Raw genomic sequence first — 13,226 nt, 5'->3', positions numbered from 1 at the left:
TTGACTCATCTTTGTCTCCTTTCCTTCTCATTTTTTCTCCCCTCCATTTCGCACAGCTAAAAACGCAATAACCGCAGCGCATTATGTATGTCAACAACGCGGCAGGCTGAAAAATGAAGTTGCCATTAAGGAGTGTCTTACGGAGCGCCCCCCGCTGCCTCGGCCCTGCATTAATTCATGCGCTGATAATGCCTTCATAATTCACAAGCCGCTCTCTGAACACCTGGAACTGGGAATTAAAGTACCGCCGTGCTTAATAGCATCAAACTGTCCCTCTCTAAGTGTGTGTGTGACCAGGTATCCCTGTTTGTGTGTGTCTGTCTCTCCCATGGCACTGTTCCTGTGGCATTGTGGGATTGCTGGCCCTTTACATCATCTGGAGAGCCGCCGGCCAAGTATTCCCTGCCGAGACTGGCTGTTTCTCTGATGTATGTGGACACGTTTTGTGTCCTAGAGCTGCTTTGCCCGCCTTGTGCAGGAGTTTCAGGATATGCATCATCCTGTAGCCGGTTATTATAAACAATAGTGTGATAATAGTTAATTAGGTCTATGTTCATAAAGCTCATTGTTTAAAGGGACAATGTTCTTCGCATTAAATTCATGAAACATCTGTTCACGCAAGAACGTGCTGCTTCACTTTAACAAGCGTTTGTGATCAGATAATGTGCAAATGACACAAACAACAGTTTTATTTGAAAAGCCGGATGAGCAGGTCAGTCAGTGTTGTTAAGCAACACGATGTCAATGTGTTTTATATACCACACTGATCCTCGTTGGCACATGTTATTTACAGTATCAAGCTCTGTCGTTCTGTTTTTCATGTTTGTATACAGTGAGTAAAATAAGTATTAAATACATAACTATTTTTCCTCAGTTAACATATTTTTAAAGAAGCTATTGGCATGAAATGTTCACCAGATGTTAGTAACAACCAATGCAATTCACACACTCAAAGAAATCAAACCATAGATGTCAAGATATTTAAGTTATGAGTAATAATGTAAAATGACAAAGGGAAAAAGTATTGAACACGCTACTAAAATGTATTTTTATACTTTGTACAAAAGCTTAAATTTCAGTATTCATGAAAAAAGAGTTCTTAAGGTCCAAAATTGTTAGGAGCATACACCAGCCGCGGTACAAGCGGCAAAAACACGATATTTTCCGCGTAGTTGGATGCTTGAACATTTGAGCTTACTCACTTCATTCGCGCGTGAAATTCTAGTCATTCGAGACATTGAGGGACATGGAGGGGCTCCACTTGCTTCCTGTAATCACGTCACCACTACAGCAAGGTCCTGATTGGTTAACGCGGCGCGGAAATCCGCCGAAGTTCAGATTTTTCAACTTGCGCGTTACTGCGGGAAACGCAGGATGCCTAATCGCGTCTTTATAGGATGCCTTCGCGTCTTTGCATCTGCACGAATTGAGCGTTGCTGCGGGAAACGCGCGACTTGAAAAATCTGAACTTCGGCGGATTTCCGCGCCGAGTTAACCAATCAGGACCTTGCTGTAGTATTGGCTTGATTACAGGATGCCATCGACTTAACATGTAAATCACCCGTGCTTGCCGCGGCTGGTGTAAATGCAACATAAGAGTTTCTTTAGCAGCAAAGTGGATGAAATGTGATGAGGGAGACAACAAGTGTTGCACACATGCATGACAATAAGTTAATAAGACTTAATAAGCACATCAGATTGAGCAGGGATCATGTCTGTGATTGATCTTATTAGAGACTTGTTAAAATATCTGACACAGTGCAGAAATACCATTGCGCAAGAAATAAAAGTAATCACTACATTAACTACAGTAACAGATTCGGAAACTGGAAAAAATGCACATGATCACACGAACTTACAGAACCTTGTGTTGCTGTTTATTTTCTATCAAAAACGTTAAGTGTGCCATTAAGAGCATGGTACATAAAAAAATTGGCTTTCAATGCCTTTTTGCACCTACTTTTCTTCAGGGGTCCATTACTTTTGCCATTTACATGATTACACATAACTTAATTTATAGACATCTATGGTTGATTTCTTTGTTACCAACATCTGGTGAAATGTTCACGTCATAAGGCTCGCAAAATTTTAAAATCCCTGGTAGCCCTTCGGGCAGGCACTCTTCAGTTTTTGGTAGCCCGAATAAAAATGCATTCATTTGAGACAAAACATCTATCAAAACACAAATATCACATAAAATTACAATCATCAGTACAAATATTTGCTTCTATATGAGGTAAAATATCTATAAACTTCAGATTCTGAATCTGAAATATTAACTTAAGTCACAAATAAAAAAATGCTACTTGACTTTGTGGGCATGTCACAGGGTTCCTCAATTAGTTTTACCACAGGCCAAATTTTGCCAATACAAAGCCTGTAGGGCCTCTAACCACAATGTTTAATCTGCTGTTCTTGTTGTTGTTTTGATGCTGTTGTTTTTTTAACAAACAAAAAAACTGGATTTCCATGCAAACCAACTGTTCCTGCTCATCTCCACACCAGATATACTCACCATTTAATAGTGGTTCAATGGGTCACGAACTCACAGTTTGGATCATCCAGTTACAGATTGGATAATTTTTTTAGATCAGAAAAATAGGGGCTACTGTCGCTTTAAGAGCGATTCTGCACAGAGTCACATACACTGTAGCCTTTTTCGTAATTCTCTTCACTTCCCGTACAATCTATATCACTTTGAAGCTTGATGCGAGAGATTACATTTTTTATGTGAGGATAGTAATGACTGACAAGACGAAGTTGGAGGATTTTGCACAACAAATCCATGATAAATCTGTACGGATTGCTTCCTGTACTATGGCTTTGTGCGATCGCGAAAGTAAAACTCGAGCGTGCACTCAAACGCAATTTAAATACCCGATGATACACCACATTTACCCATCCAAATCTGTGAGAGAATGCATAAGCATTTAAATATATTTTCCACCCTATAAGTCAAGATAGCCCGACGGGCAGGGCGGGGATGCATTTTGATAGCCCGACTGCACAGCACAATAGCCCCAGGACAACGGGCTAGCGATTTTGCGAGCCCGCGTCAATAGCACCTTTAGAAATATATTTACAAAAAAATGTGATGTATTAAATATTTATTTTACCTGCTATATATATATATACAGACTTTGGCCCAATTCCAGTCCATGCTTTCCCTAATCTCTTTCATGTGATTTGAAGAAATGTTTGCAAAAATCACTACGTTTGCTAACATATCTCGCATTACTTATTGCACTATAGTACAGCGACATACATAAATCTAACCTCAGAAGCGCAATCGCGTCCCGGTTCCCCTGCCTGATCGCGTTCTGGTTCCTGTGGTCTGATCGCTTCCAGGTACCCCCAGTCTGATCACGTTCTGGTTTCCCCCTGTCTGATCATGTTTCGCGAGGGGGAGAGCACCCTGAATCGCAACAGAGGGGTGTGTGGTGTGCTGCTTAGGCAAAACTTTCCGGGCCACTTTTTAGGCTGTAACTAAACTTATATGACTGCTGGTGAAGGTGGCATCTTTAAAGTTTGTGATAAACATTGCATCTACTTTGACGTAGGACCTATGCCTGTGTAGTAGTGATGTCCCAGTTCTAAGGGGAATATTTTATAACCCTTCCCCTTTCCACTCTGTTTCTAGGGGTAAAGTAATATAATAAAATTGGAATTGGGCCTTTAACTGTGCTATACTGACAAGTTAACTTAATCTGTTAAGCATCTCACGTCGGTGAGCTGGGTTCTCTAATGAACAAAAACCCTGGCCTGATAAGAGATTGATTGACCATAGTAACAGTATACAGGCTATCAGAGAAATGGCCATGTGTGCGACAGCCATTTAGTTGACGTGTAGTCGAGTCTGTTTGCAGTTGCTTGCCAAGATACTTTTTGTAGGCTCTTAGAGATTTACTGATGAATTTAAAACCTCTTCCCTCATTGAGGAAAGTAATCTCTAAAGCATCTGTCCCCTGTTATTCCCATCCGTCAGTCATTGAGAACATTGAAGGATAGAGGTGCAATTTCAGTCACTTGATCAATGATTGGAGCAGATTGATTTCCCTGATGGAAGCTCGTTGGGTGTCTGTTGTCCAACTTCAATGGAGTGATAATGCATTGCACACGATCTCGTGTTGCCGTCGGCCTTGCTGGCTCTTTTATATGCACATATTAAGATGAAAGATCAGAGCGATAATGATCCAGAGGGATTTTAAAAGAAGCATTTTGCTAAACTATGTTAATCGTATTTAAATCGAGAATATGCATTTTCTGAGTTTTTGTGTCTATGGCTATTTGTGTGCATATTTAAGGCTTTACTGTGTAATCCCATTGTAGTGATTCAGAACAGTACTCTTTGATGCCGAGATCATATCAGCAAGGCTTTGGGCTTATGTACGACATTTTCTACACTTGTTTTGCATTGCTGAATTTGGATTATAGGCGCATACATCAGAACTGTGGTTGTACCAGGCAGCAAACATTCAACCGTGTTATTTCTGCACTTAAATGCAAAACTGCAGTCATATGGGCCGGTTTCTCGGATAGGGCTTATCCTAGTCCAAGACTAAAATCCATGTTTGAGGTGGCTTAATTTAAAAACACCTTGAATTAAGTATCTTAACATATATGTGCCATTGTTTTGTCTCAGGATGCAAACCAGTACTGTTTTTTTTTGTAGGGATGCTCCGATCGATCGGCCACAGATCGGTATAATGGCATTAAATGACTCGATCGGTACTCGGTAAATTTGCCGATCTCATAAACCGATCTTTCTGTTTACTTATGTCATCATAGGGCTCCTGAATGGGGCTGCAATTAGAGACAATTTTTACGTAGTGCGAGCATTTTTATAACTCGTTGCTCATGTGCGACGTGTAGATTTCGATTTCTTTCTTAGCTTTTACAGAGGTATGTGTATTATCCGGAGGTTACATTTTCACATGCCGTCAAACAGCGTATACAACACACATCTATCGCGGACAATTGCATCCTCATGCCGAAAGTTTATTATTTGCATGCATTTTAAAGTTTTAATAGTTAAAACTTTCATTTTCCTCACAGCTGCTCTTGCACACACCTGACGTGCGCACACACAGCAGCCTGTCATCAGTGCACGTGTACAGAGCGATCTCTCTCTTGTCTTAAAGCTACAGTTACCTAATTCATCTCTCAATAAAATCACTCTCTGCTCTTGACTGAAGAACTGTTATACTTCATACAAATGCGTGTATATTTAATTCATACAGTAAAGGCATGTCCAGTTTAACATAATTGACTGTTATTCTTCATCATTAATATACAACATGCGAAAAAATTGGCTATATAACATTTGATTAGATTAGCATCTATTTATGAGGTCAATAAAATTTGCAATAATACCATACATTCAAGTCTATATACTGTATATTTAATAATTTTCTATTTCCTGTGGTTTCTTCTTTCATGTAAAGCTGCTTTGAAATAATGCCACAAAAAGCGCTACATAAATACACTTGATTTGACTATTTATAAAAATGTAATTGAAGGTTTTTTTTATTTGAAAAAAACTGATAGTTTGAATATGAATGTTGACAATATTTATTATTTGGGTTCAGCTCAACTTATCGCCCCACGGTGAAGCGTCTGGTCTGAGTGATCATGTCCAGTGCTGTGTGTCTGTGTCTGTGTGTGCATGCGTGTGGATTATCACCTCAGCCGGGTGAGAGATGATTCAGTCCATGCTGGCGTCTGAAGGCCCAGCGTCCGTGTCCTTGAGCCTCTCACCTCCACTAACAGCAGCGCCTCAGTCTAAGCCCCCGCAGTCTATCGACAACAACTGATTTGATTTCTGTGTGTGTGTGTGTGAGAATGACACAGACACGGATCAATGCAGTGTCTGGACACAGCACGCACTAGCGGTCACTCTAACTGACATTCATCAGATGAGAAGAAAGAGCAAGGATAAAGGTAGATAGTGGCAGACGGTGAGAGTGATTGTAGAAATAAGGAGTGAGAGATGGTGAAAAAAGCAATAATCTTTTAAACTTGCTTTCTCTGTTTAAGCAAGACTGTCTGTGTAAATGATTTGTCCCGTAGAGTTCACAGGGGTGAGATGAAGACAATTTGGCATGCAGTGGACATACCGACGTATGATTGAAGGGCTGAGTGAAGGGCTCTTGTGCACATCCAGATGTTGAGATGCCAGTCAAAACTATAAACATAGGGACAGAAATTCCTGGGCAGACTGTTTTCAAAATGTTAGGACATGCAAAACTGTATGCTATGTTTACCGCATTACCCACTGTCATCACCTTTAGGTTTTTATGCGAGCACCAGGCTGCCTGGTGGGAGGTCATTAGCATTTACACATTTGGAAGACGCTTTATACAAAGGGACTTACACTGCGTTTAATCAATAGAATAAAAACCTGAATTTCCTTATAAGCCTCTCTTATCCTAGAGCAGACTATTTAAAAAAAATGGAAGAGATTGTCTGACCAGCTTGTGAAATGTATTACAACATCAGCAGATAGCTACAGTAAAGCTCCATTGCAGAGCAGATATTATCCAGTGAGTCTCTACTTACATTCATCCCAGACTTCCGATGTCCTGGCCGAGATGATACAGGTGGGAAGTAATATCCGTGCAGGGAGTTCAAGCGGTACAAAGGCATTCCCCGCACAGCTGAAAGTTTTAATACGGTTCCTCTCCGCTCTCCCGTAGTGCAGTTAGAGACTCTAAAGTGTTTTACTTTACTGAAGTCTAACTTCATGTCGACTTTAGACATTCTTTTGAGCAGAGCGGCACTCGAATTACATTATGCATCAATGGAGACCCCCAGGGTTCTGTTCTAGGATCCCTAATGTTGGAATGCAAACCACCAAGAATAGACTAGGGCAGGTTTTTTTACTGAAGAAAGTCATTACAAAAAAATCTGTGTTATCTGTTTGAAAGAGACATGTCCAGTGTAATGTTGCTAGCACAACTATGTAATTGAACAGCACTGGGCTTGCTTTTGTAACGATTTAGCAACACAGAAGTCTGGTTTTCTAGACAGAATCTTTCTGTGTAGACCGTGTGGTTTAAAAAGAAAGCTTTCAGCCGCTATATCACGTTAGCAGGGCGGCTTATCTCTTTTACTGTAGCCACAAACAGAGCCATGATTCAGACACAGCCAAGCATATTACAGTCATGTGGGAGTCAGAGGAGAATGCACTGAATGGCTCCGGCTGCTCCCACGATAGCCTTAGGATCAGGAATTGTGGGATATGATCCCAGAGGTGAGGTGGCATTTGAATGGGGCACAATGAGTCACGTAGGGCGTCTGTGGGTGGAGGTTCGGCAACACGATCCCACTCTTATAAAGCACAATGACGACATTTTCCATTCACACATTCGACAGAGGAAGACACCATCTGGAAATCACACCTGACCTGATTCATATTGATATACACAGATGTCACTAAAAGAGCTTTGATACCTGCCGCTCCTACCACCCACGCTTATGATACATCTTCAAGTGACCTGTGTGCTTACAGTACTGAAGGCCTGTGTATGATAGGATATCTGTTTGTCTGTAGTGTACCGACATCCTCCTGGTTATTTTTGAGGACCTTCACGAACTTCACTTTAAATTCAAAAGACTGTAGTCCGGTGCTGCCGGCACTTCTACTTCCTAATACCCCCAACCGGCAATGGATCCCAATCCCATAATGCGTATCTGGCTATTACCGCCATGGCGCTCTGTAATATTGAAATCATGAAATAGCCAGGCTTTATATTTAATAGCAGGGATATATCACTCCCTCTCCAGAAATGAACATATTATTGGGTCAGCTGTCAGGTCTGTTCTGAGGGGAAACGTGTCTCCATTACGCTGTCCATTATAGATGAACCTTTAATGTTCCGACACATTAGAGAGGACAGGACTTCCAATTACAACCATTTTACCCTTTGAGACTTTGATGTGCAAGTCAGTCTTAAATCTCTGGCCGTTTTAGAGCCTAACTGCCCTCTATCATTGCCCTGTCAGTTTGATGTTGATAAATGACATCTGGACTCTACTGTGCACACTGGCTCGTATCAAACACCGTATCTGTTGGATTGGTCAGTTTCCATCCGCTCACTGTTGGTTTTTAAGATTGATAGCTTGGATTTCTCACGGTCTAGTGATTTGTGTCAATTCAGCTCCTCTTAATGCGTAAAACTATAAAGTGTTTTGTCAGCAGCTCTTGGTTTGGGAAGAATTGTCATGGTGTGGCCTACCATCACTATTGGTTTGATTATGTCTGCAGGTTCAATATAAGTCATCTGTCATTATTTACTTTTATCATGTTGTCCCAAGAAACACAAAAGGTGAACTTTTCACAGGATATTCTGCCCACTCATTCCATACACTGTGATGAAGTGAATGAGGACTGGAGCTTTATATGCGAAACAAAAAGTACCATGATGTTTCATAAGTGATTCATTCAATTCATGTATTATTTTCCATTTCTTCTAAAGCTATACATTATTGTCATGTGCAAGCAATTTCAAAGCTATGTTTACAAGCAGGAAGAGTCTTGCGGATGTTACTCACAGAAACTAACACATGACTTCAGAAGACTTTGATTATAACATATAGTAATGGATAACTGATGTATACATTACACACAACATGGCCCAAACGTAGCTTCAAGAAGACTTCTGCAATGTATCAATAACAGCAGAGTCCTTCTAGAGTAGATTATAAGCAAAATCATGAACTAAAGCATATCAGCAACTACACAGGCTGTCAACCCTCTTTTCGTACATGCTCACCATCTTAAACTGAAAATTATTTATTTTCGACAAGGTATTTGTTATAGAGATCAGTTTAGCCACTAACCACACTGATAAACAAACACTTAACTACAAGCCAGGTGCATTACCATGGCAATGGTTGCATCCGAAACCGCCTACTTCAATACTATAGACGATTTCAGCAGTAACAACATAAACACACGCGTAACTTCAGAGGAAACTCTGCAAAGAATCAATAACAACAAAGTTCTTGTAGAGTAGTGTATTTCTGATAACAAGCAAAATAAACAAGAAGTAGATTACCTTAGTACAAATCATAGCTAAAGCATATCAATAATTACACTGAGGTAACGTTACTGTGTAAAATGTGTACTATATAATGTATACAATCTTAACTATCGTTAACAGAAACCGGAAGTAAAGTTCCGTCTATGAAACCGTAGAGCTGGCGGAAAAAAAATCGTCTGCGATTCTCATGCGTGTCATTAGTAAAGCCGGTTCGGTGATTAGTAGTAAACCGCTATCACCTGCTTTCAGATGGAGCTGCATTTACTGCACAGAGCCGTATTTCACCGAAAGCTAGGCAAAATCGCGTTCATAATCGTGGAAGATCGTCTTCGATTATGAACGCGATTTTGCCTAACTTCTTGGTGAAATACAGCTCTGTGTAATATAAGATGCTCCATCTGAACGCAGGTGATGGCGATTTACTACTAATCACCGAACCGGCTTTACTGATGAGACACACATGAGAATCGCAGACGATTTTTTTGCCAGCTCTATGAAACCGCCCACTGTACTTTCCAGAATATAAGCCTCACCGGAGTATAAACTACATCATTCAAAAATGCATCATAAAGAGGAAATAAGATATATAAGTCACAGTAGACTATACGTCGCGTTTATTAAAAAAAATATTTCACAGAATCCAAGCCGAAGAACAGACATTTAATCTGGAAAGGCAAGTTATTCAACTTAAAAATAGCAGACAGAACAGCAGGCTGAATAGATGTCTGTACGTTAAAGTAATATTATCAGTTATTTAAATGATGAACCATAACATACAGAACTTACCTGGAAGGTTGAATAGTCTAAATTATCGAACAAGCCAACCAGTGTAAAGTTCACATACTCGTCATTCCACATTACTGAATCCACTGAATTACATAAATACAGGAGCAGCATATGGCGGACTCTCACGGCTGTAGATGGTAATGATGTCTCTTGCCTCATAAATGTCCAAATTAATTCATACTGACTTACAAGGCGCACCTGACTATAAGTTGCAACACCATGCAGCCAAGTTATGAAAAAAACACGGCTTATAGACTAAAAATATGGTATATAGTAGGCGAAAAGCGGTAGGCGAGACGAGTAGTATGTCCAAATATATAGTATTCCAAAAACGTTAGACAAGAAGTACCTGGATGACCTACTAATTCATTCGATGGACGGCTGTCCCTTGTGATTAAATTGCGCTTGTTTAATGTCATTTAAGTTAACGACTAACTTGTTGTTAAGACAACGTATGTCACGTGATGTATCAATAAAGTAGTACGTCCAAAAACATTAAAGAGCACCTATTGTCGGAATCACAATTTTACATTTCATTTGGTGTGTAAGTGTGTATTAGTACATGTTTACGATATGCAAAAGGTACATACCCAAAAGTAAACGATGATGCGCGTTATCGTCTCCAACGTAAATCTCTTTTCTTGTATTACAACAAACACACGGATTGTAGGCAACAGTTTACTTCCTGGGATTGGTGATGTAGACAAGATCGACATTATTATAGTTCCTACGCTTCAGATTCACAGCCAGTAAGTTAACTCTTGTTAGCAACCGAATCTTTCAAACATGGTAAGGAGCGTCACATTTCCGGCTGACATCAGAGGTATTCAGGCCAATCACAACGTACAGATTAGCTGGCCAGTCAGGGACACAGCTTTTCAAATCTTTGAGTTTCAGGAAGAGAGGGAAATCTGGAGCTACAAAAATGTACAGTATTTGGAAAATAAACCATAAACCATGTAAACACATTGTATTATACCAAATACACAAAATAATTACATTGTTTTAGCAGTGAAAAAGGTGCTCTTTAATTCAATCTATATATGTATACTATATAATACCTAACAGTTGACAAGTATCTTAATTCAGTACCTACCTACTGTCACAGTATAAGATTTTGGATGCAACCAATGTGTGAGCATTCAATGAAACTAATACTTTTTTCATTTATTATGTGAGGTTATTAATGTTGACCAGGACATTCTTCAAATAATTCCCTTCTTTCTTTCTCATAGGTCAAAGAAATTGACCTAAGAGAAATTTCAAATGTCAGCCATTCTTTTAAACATGATTTGAATCTTCCAGCACATTTAAATATGCAGGCTTGACTTCTGTTGCTCCACCTGTGCACAGGTGCTTTGCTTTCAGCGGTGGAATAAAGACAACTGAAAGAAGAGAATAAAGCTATTGTATTGTGGTGTTTGCATGGGCATAGACACAGAGACGAGCTTTAACATGCTTAAACAATATCCCCACGCATAAGTCAGCAGGTAGCCTGAACAATCTGCTCGGCTAACACAAAGGTTGTTTGTATAATGCATGTGAGGATGACCCATAAAGCCAAAGCTCCCTTTCCACCTGCCATTAACAGATCAGTAATCAAATCGCACTTTAAAATATTACAAGACACATTGTGATGGATTCAATGATGGTGATTCGACTGTAAATACAAGATGGGTTGGAATGTAAGACAAATACAACTAAAATGTAACCAGATGCTAGCTGAATACAAAACACATGTTGATGACGGGTAAACAGGAGGCTGATTGGGCATCATAGTTAAATTACATTTCACTCTGTCTAATCCATGTATTTCTCTTCTCTTTTACAGGAGCTAATGATGACCCATCAGAATGGCCACCACGTCCCGGTGGGTTCCTCTACGGGTCTGTCATGGAGATCGGAGGGTGCTGGACTTAAACTGCTTTTATTGGGACTGGCTATAGCTGCCATAATATTGGCTTTAGTGATTGAAAAGTTTCACTAACACCAGAAATTCCCCTTTAAATCTGGATGAGGCCTTAAAGAGCGAGCAGAGCGCCAAGGACTCCACAAAGCTTGAATGTTAATTTTAAGATTAAAGATAAATATGTTAGTTAGGCAGTCTTTCTTTAAACTACTTGTAAAGGACTTTTAATGCTTTTTTTAATAGGATTAAAACATTTTTTGAGTGATCGTGACATTTACTAAGGCTGTTTGGTCCAGTGCATTTAGTTGTTTTTTTAAGAAATCAAAGCTTCTTCAAGGACAGCTTGAAAGCTTTCTCTTCATTTTCAATCCCAGCAGTCATTCGTTTCCAAACACAGGTGTCTCGCTGTCGGTTTTGCGCTCGGAGCAACAGACTCTTCCCGTCTTTGTTCACAGCATAAAGCAGGTCTAATAAATGAGACTGCACACACTCAGCACTGTCTCCTGGGTAATATTTCTGGAATGTTTTCTCTGGGATTTTGGCATCGGGGGGTCAGACGGTTTATTTTGCATGCTCCCAAAACTCCGGCGTGTTTATTACCTTTCCCTGACCTTAACCGGAATAGCGCGTGTGTGCGAGCCATATATAATCAGTAGTGTGACTGGGTGTATTATACCGTATGTTCATATACGTCAGATTAATTGGGAATATAATACTCTTGTTGAGAAGATGAAGTGTGTGATGAAACGGGTGTAGTCTTTGATATTACGTGAACACGGTATAGTGACTGTAAATATTATGTCATACTGTGGAAAGTTATACTAAACATTTCCACGTTCCTTCCCCATATGGCTGCCTTTATGGTCAAATAACGATGTTGACAGTTTTGCTCACCACAGGAGTGTCTTTGTTTTATGATGTTTATCCTTTTCTCCAGCACAGCGGTGTTTTATACAGAGGCTTTGTCAAAACAACTCAAATGAGCTTTTAGCGACCAAATCTATGCTAATGCAGAATCCAGTGCAAAAGCCGCCATCACGCTGGGTTTCTGTTCCTGTTATGGCAGAGACAGCTGAGAGATCTGTGCAGTCATCTCAGAATCAACTCTGTCCACATGAGCACGCAGAAAAACAGAACATGCGAAACCGGGGATCCCTGGGCACATTTTCAGTCTAGCAGAGCTGACGCCAGTCCACGGGGATGTAGTCGACACTCCTGGTGTGTGCTTGGCAAGATGGGAGCAGAGCTCTCCAAATCCTCCCTTGAGAAACTTCTGCCTCCTCAGAGAAAGATAACCGGCCAAATGAGAAGAGACGGCAGTAACCCAGAGAAAGAAGCTGAGCGTGTCTTGTGGAGTGTAGAGATTTTTCTGAGGATTTTAGGAAAAGCACATCGTTTCCTGCCTGTTTTAAAATGTTGGTGAAATCCAGGCTGAAGTCACATCTAATTTTGAGATTAGGAGCATCAATCATTGATTTCAATAAAGC

At 40.2% G+C, this 13,226-nt stretch overlaps 1 protein-coding gene across 2 annotated transcripts in view; it reads left to right on the top strand.

Annotated features, from left to right (window-relative positions):
- cdkal1 (CDK5 regulatory subunit associated protein 1-like 1) overlaps nt 1–12,016 on the top strand; it is a 455,867-nt gene extending 443,851 nt beyond the window's left edge. For both annotated transcript variants that reach the window (XM_055209421.2, XM_073871851.1), the window contains exon 15: nt 11,662–12,016. In XM_055209421.2, the coding sequence (XP_055065396.2) occupies nt 11,662–11,817 (156 nt within the window). In that variant the 3' untranslated portion in view covers nt 11,818–12,016. The remainder of the gene's footprint in view (nt 1–11,661) is intronic.
- The last annotated feature ends 1,210 nt before the right edge of the window (nt 12,017–13,226 follow it).

This window comes from Misgurnus anguillicaudatus, chromosome 10 (genome assembly GCF_027580225.2).
Source record: "Misgurnus anguillicaudatus chromosome 10, ASM2758022v2, whole genome shotgun sequence".
In the NCBI taxonomy this organism is placed as follows: domain Eukaryota; kingdom Metazoa; phylum Chordata; class Actinopteri; order Cypriniformes; family Cobitidae; genus Misgurnus; species Misgurnus anguillicaudatus.
The sequence above is the reverse complement of the archived record's forward strand: the minus strand, read 5'-3'. Positions and strand labels throughout refer to the sequence as shown.